General features: G+C 39.4%; 3 protein-coding genes across 5 annotated transcripts; all 3 read left to right on the top strand.

The window, feature by feature from the left end:
• Positions 1–355: 355 nt before the first annotated feature.
• LOC113014545 (gap junction beta-5 protein-like) lies at positions 356–5,812 on the top strand. Its single transcript, XM_026156145.2, has 4 exons — positions 356–450; positions 1,465–1,595; positions 3,701–4,178; positions 4,928–5,812. Exons 3-4 carry the CDS (start codon positions 3,789–3,791, stop codon positions 5,333–5,335), a joined length of 798 nt encoding a protein of 265 aa, XP_026011930.1. The 5' UTR covers positions 356–450; positions 1,465–1,595; positions 3,701–3,788; the 3' UTR covers positions 5,336–5,812.
• Positions 5,813–6,018: 206 nt separating this feature from the next.
• On the top strand, positions 6,019–14,660 carry pef1 (penta-EF-hand domain containing 1). 2 transcript variants are annotated; one of them, XM_080296355.1, is made up of 6 exons: positions 6,019–6,175; positions 7,984–8,230; positions 11,294–11,449; positions 12,119–12,262; positions 12,366–12,643; positions 14,415–14,660. In XM_080296355.1, exons 1-5 carry the CDS (start codon positions 6,155–6,157, stop codon positions 12,593–12,595), a joined length of 798 nt encoding a protein of 265 aa, XP_080152481.1. In that variant the 5' UTR covers positions 6,019–6,154; the 3' UTR covers positions 12,596–12,643; positions 14,415–14,660. The 2 variants fall into 2 exon arrangements, with proteins under 2 accessions (XP_080152481.1, XP_026011929.1); XM_026156144.2 differs by lacking the exon at positions 14,415–14,660 and having other exon boundaries at positions 12,366–13,774.
• Positions 14,661–15,645: 985 nt separating this feature from the next.
• smim12 (small integral membrane protein 12) lies at positions 15,646–18,940 on the top strand. Of its 2 annotated transcripts, none has more exons than XM_026157221.2 (2): positions 15,646–15,775; positions 17,285–18,940. In XM_026157221.2, the coding sequence occupies exon 2, from the start codon at positions 17,314–17,316 to the stop codon at positions 17,587–17,589; it is 276 nt and encodes a 91-aa protein (XP_026013006.1). In that variant the 5' UTR covers positions 15,646–15,775; positions 17,285–17,313; the 3' UTR covers positions 17,590–18,940. The 2 variants fall into 2 exon arrangements, with proteins under 2 accessions (XP_026013006.1, XP_026013007.1); XM_026157222.2 differs by lacking the exon at positions 15,646–15,775 and adding an exon at positions 15,814–15,955.
• Positions 18,941–19,379: the final 439 nt, after the last annotated feature.

A 19,379-nucleotide genomic window follows, 5' to 3' on the forward strand; every position in this document is an offset into this window, starting at 1 on the left:
CTCTGATTAGACGACCCCAGGCTGCAAGAGGGAATATGAGGTTCTAAAAGATCAGAAATATAAAGACAATCTTTATATACATTCAATGGGGCATGATCTGAAAATAATCGGTGACTAGGCGAATATCAGAATAATCGTCTGTGGCAGCCCTATCTGACTTTGTGCTGCTATCTGGTTTCGCTTCCATTTCTCTGAAATTGTCTCTCTGTTATTTCCCTGGAGCAGAGTTTTTTTTTTTTCCATGCCTAACACGCATACTATCTACATCATTCATGTGAGCGATGCTCCACCTATCTTTCTCTTGCTCTTCATGTTTACCAGCAAGGCCACACCTTAAAGCCAGCCCCCTTTAAAAGATCAGGTGGGACAGAATCAGTGAGCATCGAGTCAAGAGCAGCTGATACATCACATTCACTCAGCACTCATGTAATGATGCTCCCTGCACCCAGGGTAAGGTGCTTTATACTTGTCTATATTTGCACAAATTAATTAATCAAGGAAAAAGGTGTGATTTAGACGAATTGCTGAGTTCTGTTTTAAGTTCAGACTAATACAGGAAAGGAAGAGGACAAAAGATAACTGTAAGGGGGCTGGCAATAAAAAAAGGGCACGGATGTCACTCAGTCTGTTCCTGTTGTATCATGTGCAAAGGGAAGAGCTCAGCCCTGATGCGTGCAAAAGAATACGATTTGTAAAGAGAGATAACTGGAAGCAGTGCAAAAAAAACTACACTAGGATTACTTGTGCTTTATTCCTCCAAATGATTCGTGCTATCTTGAAAAATGGAAGAAAGTCATGCTGAAAGTGGGTTTTTTTAAAGGCAAGATTTGTGAATTTCACGAAAACTAAGAAAGAGCTATGGTGGAATGAAAAGTGGAAAAGAAAAGACAAAAGCCACACAATGTAACCTCCACCTCACCTTGTTAGCTAGGAGCTTTGACTCATACAGACAATGTATTATTGATGTACTGAAACGTAATATAAGTATGTTTATTTATATAGCTCCTTTATCAGAGACATAAAAGGGCTGTATGACAATTAAAACACAATTAATATCAGTAGAACACCACGTTATAATAAAATCAATTGAAAAAGAGAAATTAAAAAAGAATATTAACAGAAAAATGGATTAAATAAATGTTTTTAACTGCTTTCTGAAGGAGTCCACAGAGTGAGCGCAGCAGAGTTAGAGTGGTAAGGTGGCAACTTGCTCAACCTGTAGAGCAAGTTGTATTCAAACTTCTGTGGCAGTGCCAGAATAGAGTCTGAATTATATTGGTTCATGCATCAAACTGCAGCCATAGTGTAATCTTTGTTATGTTTATGGATGTTAATTTACCCTAGTCTCTTTAAGACATTTAGTTACGACAGGGGCAAATTGAGAAAGCTGTCTGCATTGTCGCGATGAAGTGACAACGCTGTGTGTTTAAAAATCCTTTAAGCATCTGTAGCTCTTTTTTTAAGATGATGCCAGAAGATTTCCTTTAAGAATCATCCTGATGGCGGCCGAACATCTGCGTCTCGAGGCCCCGGCTGAGGCACACTGTGAGATTAATGTTGCTGGTTGTATTGTCCATCAGAAGGCGAGGTAAAAGGTAGGCAACTTTTGCAGTAATTGAATGTGTCTTGCCTTCAGTAGCCCATGTTGTGATTCTGAAGGCATTCATTGAGTCAAGTCTTTTTATGCTGTGTAATTTAATAGTCAGGAATGCTGGATAATAGAGAAAATAGCAACTGATTTGACAGCTCAATATCTCTATAGTGATGCTGAGATGAGAGAAAGTGTTTCTGAATTCAAATAGTCGGGATTAGATGTGACAGAACTGAAATAGAAAAGTGGACAGTGAAGCTATTATCCAACATGTTCCCTGTCAGGCTGTGTGCATTTACCAGAATGAGATGTAAATGTGAAAGAGAAGCTTTTGTTTCTTGTTTTTGAAACCTGTTTGTAGCACAGCAGAACTTCTTTATGTCTTGTATTAAAATGTTTCAAAACTTTCAAAAATCCTAAACTGTGTATGTTTCTCAGAATACATACAATTTTAAAGTTTGGACAGTTAAATGCACATGTTAATATTTTAACCAAAATTATGGGATAACAAAGATGTCCTTTCAAACAGCTCACTCATAATATTGCAGGTGTGGGTTTGGTTCTTTCCGCAAAGAGGAGCTTTGATGGTGACTCACTCACTGATGGCAGGTGGATTATAAACCAAAAGCAAAAGCAAAAGAATAACAAGGAATAACAAAATCGTATTTGTGGTCACAACAGCTTGATTCCTCAAACTTCATTTTTTGGCTTATCAGTTGTTCAGAACAGTTTTCTTGTTTGTGATTGTATGCGTTACTTTTGGGAAACAATACCAGAGAAAAATTGCAGTGGCTTCATAGTTACTGTTGTTGAATTACTCAGACAAACGCATTCATACACAGTGGCGCACCCACTGAAAGCATCGCAAAATTGACCTGAGGATTTAAATCAGCTTGAACTCAGAGACTAACCTTAATATGTCTATTGTATCAGCCCTAAAAACCTTTGAAATACATATCCAACTGGATACTTACCCTGGAAGGCATTACCTTGATTTCCAGTAACACTGTGAGAAATCTTGGAGACGTTTTTGATAAGATCTTCAGTGCGCATGTTAATTAATTATGTAGGACTGGTTTCTTGCTTTTGAGCAATATCTCTAAATTTAGAAACATCCAATGTCTCAGAGTGAAACTGAAAGTTCATGCATTTATTACTTCTAGGCTGGACTACTGTAATTCATTATTATGTTTATGATGTTTGAAAAACTCCATGAAAAGTCTTCAGTTGATTCAAAATGCAACAAGAATACTGACAGGGACTGAAAAGACTAGCATATTTCTCCCATATTGGCTTTTGTTCATTTGCTCATTAATAAATTCAAAAATAAATTTAAAATCCTTCTCTTAACACACAAGGTCTTGAATAATCAGGCTACATCTTATCTTAAAGATCCCATAGTACCACATCACCTCAATAGATCACTTTGCTCTCAGACTGAAGGGTTACTTGTGGTTCCCAGAGTATTTGAAAGTAGAATGGGAATTAGAGCCTTTAGCTTTCAGGCCCCTCTTCTATGGAACCGGGACCAAAACTCAGGAGACAGACACTGCTGGAGGAATTGCCATGATGCACTTACTGTTTTTTTCTTCACTCACCTTTTTCACTCTCCATATGTTTATACACCTCTTTACATTTAATCATTAGGTATTATTAATCTCTGGCTTCCACAGCTGGTGTTTATCATGTCTTCCTCCTATCACGCCCAACCAGTCATGGCAGATGGCTGCCCTTTCTAAGCCTGGTTCTGCTGGAGGTTTCTGCCTGTCAAAAGCAAGTTTTTCCTTCCCACTATCGCCAAACCAGTCTCTCAAACAGGTCATACGATTGTTGGGGGTTTTCTCTGTCTTATTGTAGAGAATTGACCTTGCTGTTCAATTATTGTTGTGATTTGGCAGTAAATAAATAAAACAGAATGTAATTGAATATCATAGAATGATATATTCTGGCTATTTGGAGCTTGAAAAAATTTGAGTATTTGAAGTAGCCTTTAAATGACTCCTAGCAAGTGTGTGTGTTTGTGTGTGTGTTACAAATCCCTGACTGAAACTGTTTCAATGTTTTAACCACAAAGATTCTTCTAATATATTTTCTTGTTTGACTGGTCAGGTTTGGATCAAGAACTTCATTCCACCTGATCTCTTGAGGAGATCAATCATACTCCTCAGATTTCACTTCCCCTTCTAGGGCATCTGTCATGAACTGGAACTGGCTGCAGGCCCTTATCAGTGGGGTCAGCAATTACTCCACAGTGTTCGGTCGGGTCTGGCTCTCAGTGGTCTTCATCTTCCGGGTGATGGTGTTTGTGGTGGCGGCTCAGCGGGTGTGGGCTGATGAAAGGAAAGACTTTGAATGCAACACTAGACAGCCAGGCTGCACCAACGTGTGCTATGACCACTTCTTCCCCATCTCCCACATCAGTCTGTGGGCCCTGCAGCTCATTTTCGTCACATGCCCGTCACTGATGGTTGTTGCCCATGTCAAATATCGACAGATGAAGGACTTAAAGTACACCACCACCCATGAGGGTAAACACATGTATGCCCGCCCTGGGAAGAAACGTGGAGGGCTGTGGTGGACATACCTGGTAAGAATGAAGGGTGCTAATGTTTAATTCCAGTTATGTTGTGTATGCCACACATGGAAGGAGATTAGCAATTATACTGCATGAGCAACAAGCTTCACCACACCTCCAAACTGATGTGAAGTTGTATGTGTGATGACTTTGCAAGAGTGGTGGTATTTTGGTATCTATCCAATATCAAGTATTGCAGATGCAGATACCAAGATACTAATATTACCTACCTAAACTAGACTATAGAAAAATAGATGTAACAGTCAGCACAAAAATGCTTCCAAACATTTCTACATATATACATATACTGAAATTAGAGGACAGAAAAAAAGTACAGATCATATCATCCTAGTATCAATCTGATACTGAGACTAGCCTTAATTATCGATATTTGGAGAGAGCCCATCTCTATTTGCAGTCATTCGATTCTTTCTTCCTTTAAACAGCCATATAATACCAAATGTTCAGTTTGTTTTAACTGATTTTGGTTATTTTGGTATTTGGTAATATCACGAATCTTCCTTTTCTAGATAATCAGGATGAAGAGTCCTCACTTAGGTTACAAATTTTACATAGGGTCACTTATCTTTTTTTTTTTTTTTGTAACTGGCTAAACATCATAATAAGAGCTTGAACAAGTGGCTGAGATAAGTTACAGTAATTACTGAACCTTTAAAATTTATCCTGCCAAACACAGCCATTATCAACTGAGAAATCACTTGGACTTTACTTTACTTTAACACTCATTTGTTTTCTCATAGGTTAGCCTGATTTTAAAGGCAAGTTTTGACGGTGCTTTCCTCTACATCCTGTATTACATCCACGAAGGGTTCGACTTACCCCGTTTGTTAAAGTGTTCAATGGATCCTTGCCCGAACATAGTGGACTGTTACGTATCCCGCCCCACAGAGAAGAAAATCTTCACTCTCTTCATGGTGGTGTCCTCTGCTGTCTGCATCTTGATGTGTATCTTTGAGATGTTTTACTTCATCTGCAAGAAAGTCAAGAAACGAATCATTGACAAAATAGATGAAGAGACTCGTGAGTTGAAGTCATCGTCAACACCTCATTCAAGGCACAAGTCTAGATCATCTTTGAGAGTGGATCCAACAGTGTCTAACCAGAACCTGAATAACATCAAGACTGAGGAGACACCAACCACGCAATAAGAACCATGTTGCTCGGGCTACTCTGAAAAGCTAATTGAATAACTCCAGGTGCCACTGGAAGCAAATGAATCCCTCCTACTGCTTGCAAAACTGTTGCTCATGGAAAACAAAAGAAGTACGCCGTGATTTGTAAATATTACCATGTTAAACGAAATTCAGCATGCATCGACAGCAAAATTGTGGGTCAAAGAGGAAGCTATTTTTTGTGCATGTATTCTGTGTCTGTATGAGTGTGTCTCTGTATTCATGCTTTTATGTAGCCTGTGCATCATTAGCCAATAGTAAATTGTGACTGGCCAAGCACAGCACGTTCTTGAACACAGTAAGTGGAGATGAAGAGATTTGAAGGAAATCTCTTTTATTCTTGCACAAGAACCATTGTCAACCATAATGAAGTAAGACTACAGCTATTATAGTTTGTTTTAAATGATGAGGGGGTGGGGTTGTTGCAATATATAAAGTTTTTTCACTGTTAAATGTTTGTGTATGTGTCTGTTTTCATGCATTTCACAATTATCAAGCGGTTACCAGGTCAGTTGGGAAGACTACATGCTGTAAGTGAACCTTATATTCACTTTAGGATTACACGCTGAGTCACTCACAAATTACTTCACAATCGGCTTCACACAAAGCTTTACATATGACCCCGCCTTACTTGTTCTGGCGTCATCCGAGTTTCCACACTACCGTCCAATCAGAAGCAGAGGACACGGGTGCGGTTTTGATAGATAGGACAATGCACCAATGGTAAGCGGAAACTGGACGTCGCCGTATCTGCCCTTACGGATGCTTCGTTGTAGGAAGTAAAGGCTGTCAAATATGAGTTTCCACTACGGACAGGTATTGAATTCCCGTATTTTATATTTTGTTTTTGTCTTCATAATAACATACTAATGTTGTTTATTGAGTTTCTCTTTTATTGACCAATGTGACGTAACTAACAGCACCGCAAGTAGTTTCGGTTATTCATTTGTCTGCTGTGGTTAGCTAAGTGTTACACGTAAACTGTTGCTATTCTTTAGCAACATTTCGGTTGGAAATAGCGGGTTACTCAGTGTTTATCTTTTAAATTTGGTCTTGTGGTTCAGCAAAACGTAACTACTCTAGTTTTCCTCGTTTGAATTGATAACAGTCATGGTGGGTTTCATCTGAAAGTAGAGGTAACTCATCGTTTTTGCTCAAACACATAATTATGGTGTAAGTAAGTTTTAACCTTAATTACCTACCATATAAAAGAAGTTGAGCCGTTTTATGTCAACAAACGAATCATTGATCAGCACAGTGGGATCCAATCTAGTTTATTTTGCTTGAATTATGGCATCGTTAAGCTTCTGTACGTCTAGTTTTTAGTTAATTCGTGAATCTTTTTTTCTTGTATTAATTGATTACATTATCGAAAGGCTAGAATAAGACTTTGTTTCACATGTTTAATGATCTTTGCCTGAAAAGTATTTAAAACCACTAATACACTACCAAAATACAGCTGTATTTTTTGTTGTTTTGTTTTAACCTATCACAAAAAATTACCCACCTCTGTGTCCTATAGGTAACTTCACATGAGCAGTCTCATAATTATAAACCAATTACATGTTTTGCTGGCAAAATCTTAATTTACAAGCTGATTGTAACTTTCAAATAAGTATGCAACATTTAACTTAATTAAACAAAAAATATTTTCCTCATATTGTGCAGCTCTCATTGGTGCCAAATAAACTGCTGTCTGTGGCATGGCCATGGGAACTCTAGGGTTGTAGGCTCTATGAGTTCTGAGTCCAGATCAAACCTTTATACTAAACCCACTTAAACATTGCTACAGACAACACAATCCTGCTTATGCCTTAACCTCCTAGGACCTGGCGTCCACATACGTGGACATCACATTTTGGGTTAATTAGACTAAAATACTCAATTTTGCTCTACATGGGCTTGATATCCACTTACGAGGGCATTATACTGCTACTGTTCTATCAAAATCCTTATATGTGGCTCTTATTTTTCTTAAAAACAAAAATAAGGTTGAAAAAAAATCTGGTAATTCTTTGTTTTACATTCATTGGGCCCCAATATGCCCAAATATCAAAGAGAAATTAAAAATGCATGTCGTGGAAGAGTTCGGGTCTTAGGAGGTTAAGGTATTACCAGTTAGTTGCATTCAACCCTAGAGGTGCAATGTACACTGCAAAAACTGCTGAATGAGAGGTACAAGAAAGAGTCCCCCAAATCAGTCTAGTTGATCATCCACTGGATGCTCCCAGGAACGATCACAATCTGTGGAGGCCGCAGCGGACAATCTACAGGACTCCAAGAATCCACTAGAGATCCTGTTTCCATGCCTCACTATGTCAGAGCTGTTTTGCAGGCACAGAGGGGGGCTATACAATATTGAGCAGCTGATTTTAGTATTGTGGCTAATGATTACATATTTTCCCCTGAAATGTTAAACAATTGGAGTACAAAGTAGCAGGATCCAAGGCAACGGAAAATACATGACCTTAAAACTAAACTTAAGTACAGAATTTGAGAAGATAGTCGAATAGCCATACCTGAAGTATCTTGTGTCTCTGTTGTCCTCAGACTCTTTTACTGCAGAAGCAGTAAGCCTGTTTATTATAGGGTTTAGTGACCCTTGCTTTTTTGTCCCTCTGCAGGGCTATCCAGTTGGAGTCAACCCGCCACAGGGTGCGCCATACGGTGCAGGCAGAGGTTCCTATGGGCCTCCACCATCAGCTCCTTACGGAGGTCCTGGAGGTCAACCAGGAGGCCCCTATGGTGGTTATGGAGTTCCAGGTCATGGAGGGCAATATGGGCCAGGGCCAGGTGGTGCCCCTGGTGGGCCTTATGGGGGTTATGGTGGACAACCATATGGGGGACCTAATGCAAACTATGGTCCTGCAGGTAATTATGAGACGAGAGCATATCTTTGTAAGCATCTGTGGTAGCTCTGCCTGTAGGATTTAAGCAGGCATACACTGAACACAAGGAGACTGCAGATAGACTCTGATTCTGCTTCCACATTGCTTCCCCCCTCACTCTCCGCTGGGATGATGGATAGAAAATGACTTGCGTTCCCAGACAGTCTTGTAGAGACAGGGTTCAGTTTGTGCCCCTCAGCAGGATTACACGGCTGGAGTGATGACTCCGGTAATACTGAGTGAGGGCTAAACAGAGTAAGAGACAGATGGGCAAAGAGTGTGTTTGTGTGATTACACTGTTTCCAGTAGTGGCTAAGCCTAAGTCAGAACCTGATAGCCTATGTTACGATCAGTCCCCACAGGGACAAAATCCATCAAGGGTCTGCCCTCAAGTGTCACCTGTCCCTCTCTCCCCATTCATTTTTCTGACAATCAGTCCCCCCTCTACTGCTTCCTTCAACTCACACCATATTTTTCTAACACCTCCTTTTTCCAGATAATGGCCTCTTCTCGAGACGGCTTTTTGTCAACCTTTGACCCTATCTGCACCTTCATTTTCACAGCCGCTATTTATGAAACCTGAACCTGTATAACTAAGGTTGGACATGTAGCCTTTAGAAGAATACAAACTGCCTTACTAACTGCAGGAAGGTTATTTGGATCCCTTCTTTGTTTTTTCCATATTGTAAAACAAATATGTATTTAAAGGGGCCCCGTCTAACTGTCAGATGAAATGCAATTCCTGTTCTGTTGCTCACATTTGCATGCAGCTTGTGGAAGCAGAACATCAGGCAAAATGGCAATGAGACTTACATGAGCTGTGTACGAGACTGTGTTGCAGTATCATACGTATGCTGCATTCACAGATGTACAACAGCTGAAATACCAGGGTACATACTCAGTATCAGTTTAATTGACTCATTATAGTTGACTCTGGTTATCAATGCCAGATATATGTTGCATAGCTAATTTATACCTACTCATCTATCGGCCCCTATTATTGGTAATGACTACATTTATATAAAATATTTTTACATTTTTATTTATTTTAAAATAAATATAAATTCTCAACACAAAGCCTGTTTAAACTGAAATGTTTTTGTTTGCTGCTTTTTAAAAGAATGAACAAGGTCAACTAAAATCAGTTGTGGTAGTAAACTGCTCCACAGGCGTAGTGGCACAGACTGAAAGGTTCTGTCCTTCCTATTCTGTTCCTGTTCCTTCCTATTAATCAGCCATGTAAATCACCCTCACCTAGCTGAACATGGACGCTTTAAAAAAGCTAAAGCTATCCAAACCTTAGAGCCAACCACAAGCTAGCAGCCTCGGTATGAGCAAAAGATCGAATCAGTTATGAAGAAAATTATGGAGATGAGTGAAAAAGAGAAAAGGATTGATGTCCTGTTATCTAGTTAATTTATAAACATACTGGAAAATGATCCAAGTAACTGAACTTTATTTTGTTAAATAAATCTGTAGCACCAGTTTTTTTGTTGTTGTTACTGTTTTTTGGGGGGTTTTTTTTAGTAAAGAAAATGTATTAGGTAAAGGTGGGTGTACAGTACCTCATTTTTAGTTAATTATTTGCACCTCTTTCCAGTACCAGAGCACTTCATTTTCAACTGTTTAAGTCAGAGAAGATCTTGTAACTTACTGCAGTGTAGTTATTTATTTTATTATGAAAATAATATTTTGCAAAGGTTGAAAGAAAAAGTTGTTTTATTGATTGCATATGCTTTTAATTAAACTTCTGTGGAAAAAAAACAAAAAAATCCAAATCAAATTGCCAAATATTGGTATTGGCAGGTTACACTTTAAAACAACAACAACTGGAATCAGCCAAGAAAATTCAATTTGGTGAATCTCTTGTTCTTTGGTGAAAATACATGAATTACAGTTTCATACAATTTAACAGCTGACAGCTCAATACATTAGTTTTTCTACTTCAGAAAGTACGTCCACTACCTGAGTGTTAATAAGGACACTACTGTTAGTTAATATTAACCAGATAACCGTTCAGGTTTCAGCACAGACTTGATCCCAAAAACCAGGTGACCAGCAAACCAAATTTCTGTTTGGCCGGGCGGACTCCAGTGGGCTCCCCTTCTAAGCTACCAAAAGCTTTTGTTGCTCGCTGTTGATACTGGCAGTGGAAGATGGATATTTATTTAAGGCACTCAGGAGTGAGCATGTGTGTCACATAGTTGAAGATGTGTACAGAGAATTTACTGAATAGTTCACATAGAAATCAGTCCACAGGCTATTAGAGCAAACAGAGAGTCACAAAAGGCCTCATATTTTAAAAATGTCACACTACTATCCATTCAGACATTAGCAATAAAAAGCTAGAGAAACAAATGTTGCACACTACATGTTTAATAAGTATAAATAATATCAGGCATAACAGTCATCACTAAGAGGTGTTATAGTTGGTATGCTCTCTTACCCACACAGCAAATAACATTTCAAAACTCAAAGTGCATATAGAATGTAATTAGCTGTAGGAGTTGTTTGGTGTGTCACTTGCATATGAAGTCGATTTTTTCTAACTAGTCATTTTATACACTGCTCTTTTCTAAATTGGTGCTTCTAAACACCAAAAGACTGAGCCAAGCATAGATGTATTATTTTTTATGATCAATTTTCTTCTTGACAGACTCAGCACAGTTTCAACTGTCAGACAGCCGAAGAGCGTTTCTTTATCTCCTGATAAATAAATGATTATTTGGCATTGGAGTGCGGTAGTCGCTTCATTTCCAAGAATATTTCTTCTTCTTTTCCTTTTTTTCCCCCACACTTGTTCACTACTCCTGAAAATCCTGAGAGGTTTAGTGAAATAATAACTGGTAGAAAATATGAGGAGGGGAAATAATAAAGAGAATAAATCATACTAGGTGGTTGAGACGGATTGGTGAAAAAGAGATGAACGGCAGTGGAAACAGCTTGGAAAACAAATTTGAAGCCATGGGAATCTTTAAAGTCAGTCAGAACGCATTTCTTTCCTTCTCTGTCTCATTACCGCACTTATTTTTTTGTCTTTGTGTAGGTAACATCCCTCCTGGTGTTAACCCAGAGGCGTACCAGTGGTTCCAGAGTGTTGACACTGATCGCAGTGGCTTCATCAACCTAAAGGAGCTCAAGCAGGCACTTGTCAACTCTAACTGGTCTTCCTTTAATGACGAGACTTGCCTCATGATGATCAGTAAGTCATCCAGCAGCAGCTAAATAAAATGCTCAACAGGCCGTGAGGTAGTGCTGTGTTGATGAATTGGTTGTGAATGCTCTTATAGTGTTGCTGAAGGCAGAATGACACACTATTTAACAATGTAAAATACTCTCAGTGACCTGAATGGCTACAGCAGAAGGAGGCAAAAGTTTATTTAGACAAACAAATGCATAGAGAAGTAGTGGGAAAAAGGAAGTAGGCTGGATTTATATAGGAGTACTCTACTCCCCACTCACTATACTTAGATTGTTGCCCTCTGGGACCCAGACCCAGATAAGTGGTAGAAAATAAATGGATGGATGGAAGTACCTCCCTAAATCTATCAAGCTTGTAAACAGAAATGTCTTGAGTTTCTAAAACAGGGAGAAATTTATGCCGCCAGGAGTCAGCCTAAATAATGACTGAGTCATGTTTGTCGCTGTTCCCATTGTTGTTGCACAACTATCCCTACATTCCAGTTGTGCTTACAGGCGGTGACTAATGTTTTCTATTACCATAATGAGAAGTGTGTGACTGCTTTGAAGTAGCACAAGGAGAAGATCCATGATGATGAAGGATGAGCTTAGTGGTTCTGCTTTACAAAAAAAAAAAAAAAAGCCTCTTTGTCTTGCTTGGCTGAGCCCGTGTGTTTGTGTTTTCTGTTAGACATGTTTGACAAGACGCGGTCTGGTCGAATGGACCTGTTTGGCTTCTCAGCACTGTGGGACTTTATGCAGCGGTGGAGAGCGATGTTTCAGCAGTATGACAGAGATCGCTCAGGATGTATCAGTGGCATGGAACTACAACAAGGTATCAGTGTTTGCACATTTGACAACATGTTGAGAAAAGTCTATGACTTAAATCATTTCATCCAATCATATAAATATGCACATATGTCACTTTCTCTTCTCAGCCCTCGCTCAGATGGGTTACAACCTCAGCCCCCAGTTTTCAGAGACGCTGGTCCAGCGCTTCACCGTGCGAGGTGCCCGACCCGGCATACAGCTGGACCGCTTCATCCACGTGTGCACGCAACTTCAGAGCATGACTCAAGTGTTTCGGGAGAGAGACACGAGCATGACGGGCAACATCCGCCTCAGCTATGAGGACTTTCTGTCCAGTGCTGTCACCAGGCTCATGTGAGCCCCGTTCCACCGACTGCCCCTCTGCACAGCCTCACTCCATGTTCAGGTCACAGTCGCTCCCTTTTTCGCCATAAGTGCCCCCACATGCTGCTATGTATACATCATGCCAGTCCATGTTGTTGCGTGGCTTATTGCTGTAAATAGACAAAGCTCAGCAACATATACCTGAATAAAGTCCACTGGCTCTTTTAAATGGAGCTAAAGGTTTCACAGGTTAGCTTATAGGATGGCGCTTCATCATATTTATACTGTTAAAATGTTGAAATATTGGATGTTCATATTAAAAATGGCCAAAGCTTAAAAAAAAAAAAAAAAAAAAAAAAAATAGGGTAACATATATGCAAGGAGACTCTGAGCCAAAGCCTCTGGCTTCAAAATGCTCTAATAACTTCATTTCAATCATTTCTTTAACATTTACCTGTGTGATGTCAATCAAAGTGAACACCCCTAACTAATATGGTCATCTCATGCACACAGAATGGTCACACACTTTGCCAATCAGAAGGAAGGTAGGAGTGAAGGGAGGTGAAGCAGCTTGTTTCAGCCAACGTATGAAGCAAGTTTCATTATAAAATAAATAAAGATTGGGTTACTTTGGAGTGACTGTGCATGAATCACACTTTAAAACAGAATCCAAGAATTAAAAAGTAGTACTGCAATGAGGATAATATCGCCCCTTTAAATTTTACTGGGAAGTCAGCAGGATGCCAAAACAGTTTACCTTGGTTGCCTTGGTGACATGTGAAAAGTATTTACTTGTACTTTTCCCTGTGAATTTGCACACAAGCAGCATTAATGTGTTCTTGTGCCATAAAACTGTTCAAATGCCTTTTAAATTTATGCACATCAAGGGTATTTCCAGAAGGTACTTACTTTCAGTAAATGTACATGATATTGCATATTACTTCAATATAAAGTCTGTTAGGAAATCTGTATAAGAACTTCTACTGAAAGTAAAATAGTTCAAATCTGTCACTATTTTTAACAGCTCGCAGTAAGATAAGATGGATAGAATTGTGCCTCACTGTATCCTTTGGTTTCTTCTTGTTTTTTTACTTCAGTACATTTATCTTTGATATATGAATAATACACTCCACTGAGGTATATATTCTTAGCTCATTAAACATGTCATGATGGTTTGTAATGCCAAAAGCAAATAAATTTTCATATGTATGAATGAGTTCGCCACCAGTTTTGAATGCATATTGCATGCATATTAATAGAATAATTAAGCACAGAGTGAATTCATTAATATTACAGTGAAATGCAGTCAATCAAGTACAGGTTGAGTTTGTAATATTTCTGTTAGTGAGCCCTGAATGTTTCGAGGTTGGATTTTCTTTAAAAGCACTTCTGATTAGCTGAAATTCAAACCCGACTCAGAGAAGTCTCTGTCTTTCCTTTCCACATTTGGCACTTCGTTTTACTCACCATCTGTTCCTCTGACAGCCTGTGCCACGAGTCCCCCAGCTTCATCCCAAATCAGAGGCAATCTATCAAATTCTCTTGTGCATCTTTTTTGGTCATATTCTACACCCATCTCCTGCTTAGCAGTCTCCCTGCATGTTAATCCAGGGCTAAATGTAGCTGTCACTGATCCCTTAGGGCACTTTGTGTCATATGTGTCACATCCCTGCCACCACCCCCTGCATTTGTTGACATATGTTTAGCATCTGGACTGTTTTCAAACCACTGAGTTCGGCAGATTTGGAGCCGTGGCCAAAAATGCACCGTGCTTGAGGAGCTGTGCCACACGCTTTTTCAGGCTTCCCTGATTCAGCAGTGATTTAACCAAAGTCTTGTCTGTCAATTTTCAGGTAATGAGAAAAATTTCCCACCGCTGACCATGCCTGACATCTGTAATTAACTTGGGGAGAGCAGGTCTACAGGGCTTCAGTCAGCCACTCTGTCAGTCTCCCTTTGTGATTTGGATTGATAAGGTGGTTGTATTTTTACATTGAAATTTTGGCTAGTGCAACTCTAAATCTCATTTGCTAATAAACAGGAACTGATGAAATAATCCTGTCACTGCCAAGTTTGCTATTAAAGCAGAACTGGCACTAGTGATGTTGTTTTCCTTCAGGCGATGAGCACATTTCACTTTATTTGACAGGACTGATCAAATTCCAATTCTGGCAACTACAAGATGGACAGCACAGAGGGAGGAACTGCTTAAGAGAATAATTTTGAAGCATGAAGCGTAATCACCCACACAGTTCTAAGCAGCATTGCAAGTAATGATAACAAATTTTGATTTAGCTTTATAATCCCCTCTCTTTGCCTCTGCACAAACAGCCATGGAGTCAGAGATGGTCATTCCTTTATGACAGGCTGCATTCCAACTGCTATGGATCAGCTTTGTGCCCAGCATTGGTAAAGCTGGCCCAGGAGCTGAAATATCAGTATCATCAATCATATACCCTTTTACTACCCAGAAACAACAGTAGCATAGAGGAATATTTTTGCCTCGTGTAGCCAAGTCTGAACTGTATGGTTTCCTACTCTGTGACTAAAATGTATTATTTTCTCTGCATTCCTCACAGGCAGCCAAAAAAACCCTAAACTTTAAATTGCGATTTTATGCAACGCACTAAGCTTTTGAAAGTGCTTTTAAACTAAAAGAAAACTATCTTGTCACTTGATGGTTTTGTCATACAAGAGGGGGTAGCTCACGCCTTGTCAGTGTAGCACAATGCTGGTGACAGATCTGTCAGCCTTTTGTGAGGATTTCTTGAGAGTATTTGTGGGGAAAAATACCACCGAATTTTTAAACACAGAAAGAGGTGGCTGCTTTTTGTTTTTTGTTTTTTTAACTAGTGCTAAGAACTGGACAAATGTCTCGTGTATTTTAGGCTAGGTATGTTGATTAGATTATGAATTAATGGTGGTTTTTCATTATTTGCTTGTTTTTTTCTATTTTTATTTATTTCTTATATTATTATGTAATTTATGGGATGTCAGCAGTAAATGGTACTGATCATTCACAATGCACTTTCTCTACTCGGTACAAATGTCAAAGTAGTGTAGCGTATTATTTTTACCGCTAAGAGGCGCTAAAACACCGTGAGATATTGTTACGTCTACGCGAAGTTCGCCTGCCAATGACGATAAACCAGGAAGGATACAGACTTTGACACGGAAATTGCGTCACTACAGTACCAACGTGCTAGCGGTAAAGGTGAGTACTTACGACATTTGGGGCTTTTCCCCCTAAATATTTGAGTGTTTGTAGGCAGGCACAAAAGCTCGGTGAATGTATGTTGTGCTCTGAATTATCATTCCTCGAGCTGTCTTTTTGAAGTAAACAGAAAGCACACTAGCCGGTAGCAGCTCTGTTTTCTTACATGACTTTCGCACGGTAGGTTTGGTAACACTACGTTAGCGTTAATTCTTTTCATTGTTATCGTTTTAGACTTCTACGTTGTGCTAGATTTGGTCGAATCAAGTTCAGTCATTCATATCATATAGCGTGTAATGACTGGACTTATAATTTATACTGGCGTACTCCGTAGCGAATTTTATCATATAACTTTAAAGAGTCATGCAAAGCTGGGAAACGCAATATGTTTGAATGTAAACTGGTGAATTGTTGAGAATACCTCTTGAGTTCGGCTCTCATGAAACACCCAAACGAGTAAAAATTACCGGGATATTTCAACTTGTATTAAAGGTTAATCAGGCACGAAAGATCAGTAGCTAGCATGAATTGATGCTAGAAGTCGAAGGCTGTTACTGCTACTTGTGTTGCTGGTCGGGCTTAAGAGAAAGAGGGCATTGGAAGGACACAGACGTACTCATTATACTGTCTGGTGTTTGACGACGTCCTCATGTGCACTTTGGCCTCAGTTATTTCGCACATTAAGAAAGTATTTCAGAAATGGGTAGACACATTAAGTCATGTTAATTTTATCCAAAATAATTTCTCTTCAGTAAGCTCTATGCTGTGTTTTTAAATAGCACATAGCAGTCTGCGAGTGAGTCATTGATTTATCTAAGCAAAAAAACAGGGTTTTTATGCTGATCTGGGTTTGTTGGTAATTAGTTAGATCAGGGCTGCCCAATCCCAGTCCTCGAGAGCTACTATCCTGCAGCTTTTAGATGCATCCCTACTCCAACACAGCTGAATCAAATGGTTTGATTACCTCTCCAGCATGCCATCATGTTTGGCAAAGGCCTGATAACAAGCCATTCATTTGATTTGGGTGTGTGGGAACAAGGATGCATCTAAAAGCTGCAGGACGGTAGCTCTCGAGGACCGGGATTGGGCACCCCTGAGTTAGATGAATCCTATAAGTTACAAGATTTCTCCACTAATCAGAATTGAATTAAAGCCACAAGGGGTCAGTAGCTTAAACAAAAAGGGCAGCAATTTTGAAGTAGTAAAATCAGACCTAATAAGCTATAAATGTTCACGGCAAGTTACTAAAAGTGACCTATTATGTTTCTGTGCTATGAGCACAGACGCTCCATCCACTGCTGCTCAAATCAATCTAGGTATTTGCTTGTTTCTGACACTGAATGAAGTGAAGAGCTACACTAATAACACATATAGTGAATAAAAGTTACTTTGAGCTCAGAATTATGCAAACTTGTTCTAGTACACAGCAGGAAAATGCAGAGTTGGACGTGAGCAAATTAAGCGACAGACAACCAATAACATACCTTTTTTTCTCCTCCTCTCTTGAAGCACCTGGGATCCCAGAGCTGCATGCAGTCATGTGGCCTGTAGTGTGGACAGCGTTGCGGACCTATGCTCCGTATGTCACCTTCCCTGTGGCTTTTGTGGTCGGAGCAGTGGGCTATCACCTGGAATGGTTCATCAGGGGCACCCCCAAATCCAGAGAGGAAGAGAAAGGCATCCAGGAACTGAGGGAAGAAAGAAAGCTGCAGGAGCAAGTGGGCATGGACAGCACAAAGGTGCTGAGCCTCAAAGAGAAACTGGAGTTCACACCTAAAGCGGCTCTGAACAGGAACCGACCTGAAAAGAGCTAATCCCCTGTTTCTGTGATAGACTTGCGTTTGACCTTTTTTTTTCAGCTGGAGGACTGTGCACTGAGAGCAGAAGAGAGGGTGATCATTGAATCATACATTCTTCCTTATTCAGCTCAGCTCCACTCTCATGGAAATCCACAGCAAAAACTTGCCTGGGTGAACACTGGGAAACTTTTAGTAGCTTGAATATAATTATTTCTTCTACATAATCAAAGGCTGTACCAAATTCTCCAATCATCTACTTGATGGTGCATGTGCATGCTTTTTATCAATAACTTAAGCCATCCACTGTCATTAGAACACCTTATTGTAGAACCTTTGAGTGTTCAGTCTTTAATCTGACAAAGTTTTATGTGATTTGAAAACAGACTTGGATGGATTACATACATCTGGTTGTGCCAGTATGGTAAATGTATATAATTGCGACTTTGTTATTAAGTCACTCAAATGTCATTTGTCATTCCACGACCAGTTTTCATGTTACAGACCTGTCTGGGTTTTTGGGGGTTTTTACTCCTTTTGATCATTTCTGTTTATAGAGACAGGAAGTCCGGCTGTCATAAAAGAAGAGAAGAACGACAGGACTTTGCTGGAACCTTTGATGATATGTGACAGAACATAAGCCAGCATTGTGGGCGGTCTCCCAGGATGTTTAAGCTGCTTAGTTGTATTGTCTGGAACCATGTGCTCAATACTTTCATTTTAGAAAGTCTGGATTTGCACACTTTAAAAAAACAAAACAAAACAGTAATAATAATAGTCCTGCTGAAAAAATGTGATAAAGAAGTTTGTGTGCTCCAGGTGTTTCCTTGAGTGATGTTTCAGTAAATTTTTACAGCTTCTATTTGGGAATTATCAAAAAGGAGCTTTCATGAAGTTAGTTAATTCTTACTTTAAAAAAGAAGAAGAAAGAAAACACTTGAACTCTGTCTGTGTCAGGGCTGTTTCACGTTCAGTTCTGAGCAACTGTGTCGAACCTCTTTTTGTGAAACAATGCTTCTGCCAGTGGCGGAAAGTAACTTAAAAGTCAAAGGAAGGAAGTAATGACTCCACTCGTTCAGCTTCAAGGGGGAAATTATTATGCTGGGAAACCATTAACTGATTCACCTTTGGAATTTAGCCCTTGTGCTATTTGGCCATCTTAAATCGATTAAAGGAAAGAGCGATCCACTTGAAACAAGACTTTTTATTCTCTGGTTTAAAAACGTAAACTTTAACAAGTATTATGTTTCTAATACTGTAAATATATAAACAGCGTTTAGCAACTTTCTAGAGATAATTGCATGTAAAAATGTCAACTTCCCATTCATCAATTTTCTTCCACTTACCTGAATAAAGGTTGTGAAGGACATGGAGCCTATCCTGACTGTCACACGCCGAGAGGTTGGGTACACCCTGGAAAAATCACCACTTTGTCACATTTAATTGAACGCCAGTATTTTCTTTGCCATCTGAAGTTTTATGTATTTTCTAGCTTAATTTTTCTTTTTGCTCACAAATGTTTATTTTTGAGTCTTTTTATTTTCTCTAAGTGTGAAATTTGTGTGCAGCACACCAAAAATCACAATAATCCAAAAGAACCCGCAAATTGTTCCCTGGTTCCCTGTTGAGATGCTACCCAACACACCCAGCTCATTTAAATGTTTTCAGCCAGTCCTATGTGAGCTAATCATTGTTTCACTCCAGTCAAGCTCTTTATTTCAAAATAGGAGCACATCATTTTTCAAAAACCACATAAACAGCCGGACCTATATTTGTGCTCCACCAGATGGGATTAATAGGGTCCTTAA

The sequence above is a fragment of the Astatotilapia calliptera genome, chromosome 22 (genome assembly GCF_964374335.1).
Source record: "Astatotilapia calliptera chromosome 22, fAstCal68.1, whole genome shotgun sequence".
NCBI classification, from domain to species: domain Eukaryota; kingdom Metazoa; phylum Chordata; class Actinopteri; order Cichliformes; family Cichlidae; genus Astatotilapia; species Astatotilapia calliptera.

Excerpts from the sequence above, each read along its gene's own strand:
- pef1 (XM_080296355.1), top strand. The coding sequence starts at position 6,155 with ATGAGTTTCCACTACGGACAG. Across the intron at positions 6,176-7,983 it reads TGAGTTTCCACTACGGACAG|GGCTATCCAGTTGGAGTCAA; the intron begins GTATTGAATTCC and ends GTCCCTCTGCAG. Across the intron at positions 12,263-12,365 it reads TGGCATGGAACTACAACAAG|CCCTCGCTCAGATGGGTTAC; the intron begins GTATCAGTGTTT and ends TTCTCTTCTCAG.
- smim12 (XM_026157221.2), top strand. The coding sequence starts at position 17,314 with ATGTGGCCTGTAGTGTGGACAGCGTTGCGGACCTATGCTCCGTATGTC.
- LOC113014545 (XM_026156145.2), top strand. The coding sequence starts at position 3,789 with ATGAACTGGAACTGGCTGCAGGCCCTTATCAGTGGGGTCAGCAATTAC. Across the intron at positions 4,179-4,927 it reads GGCTGTGGTGGACATACCTG|GTTAGCCTGATTTTAAAGGC; the intron begins GTAAGAATGAAG and ends GTTTTCTCATAG.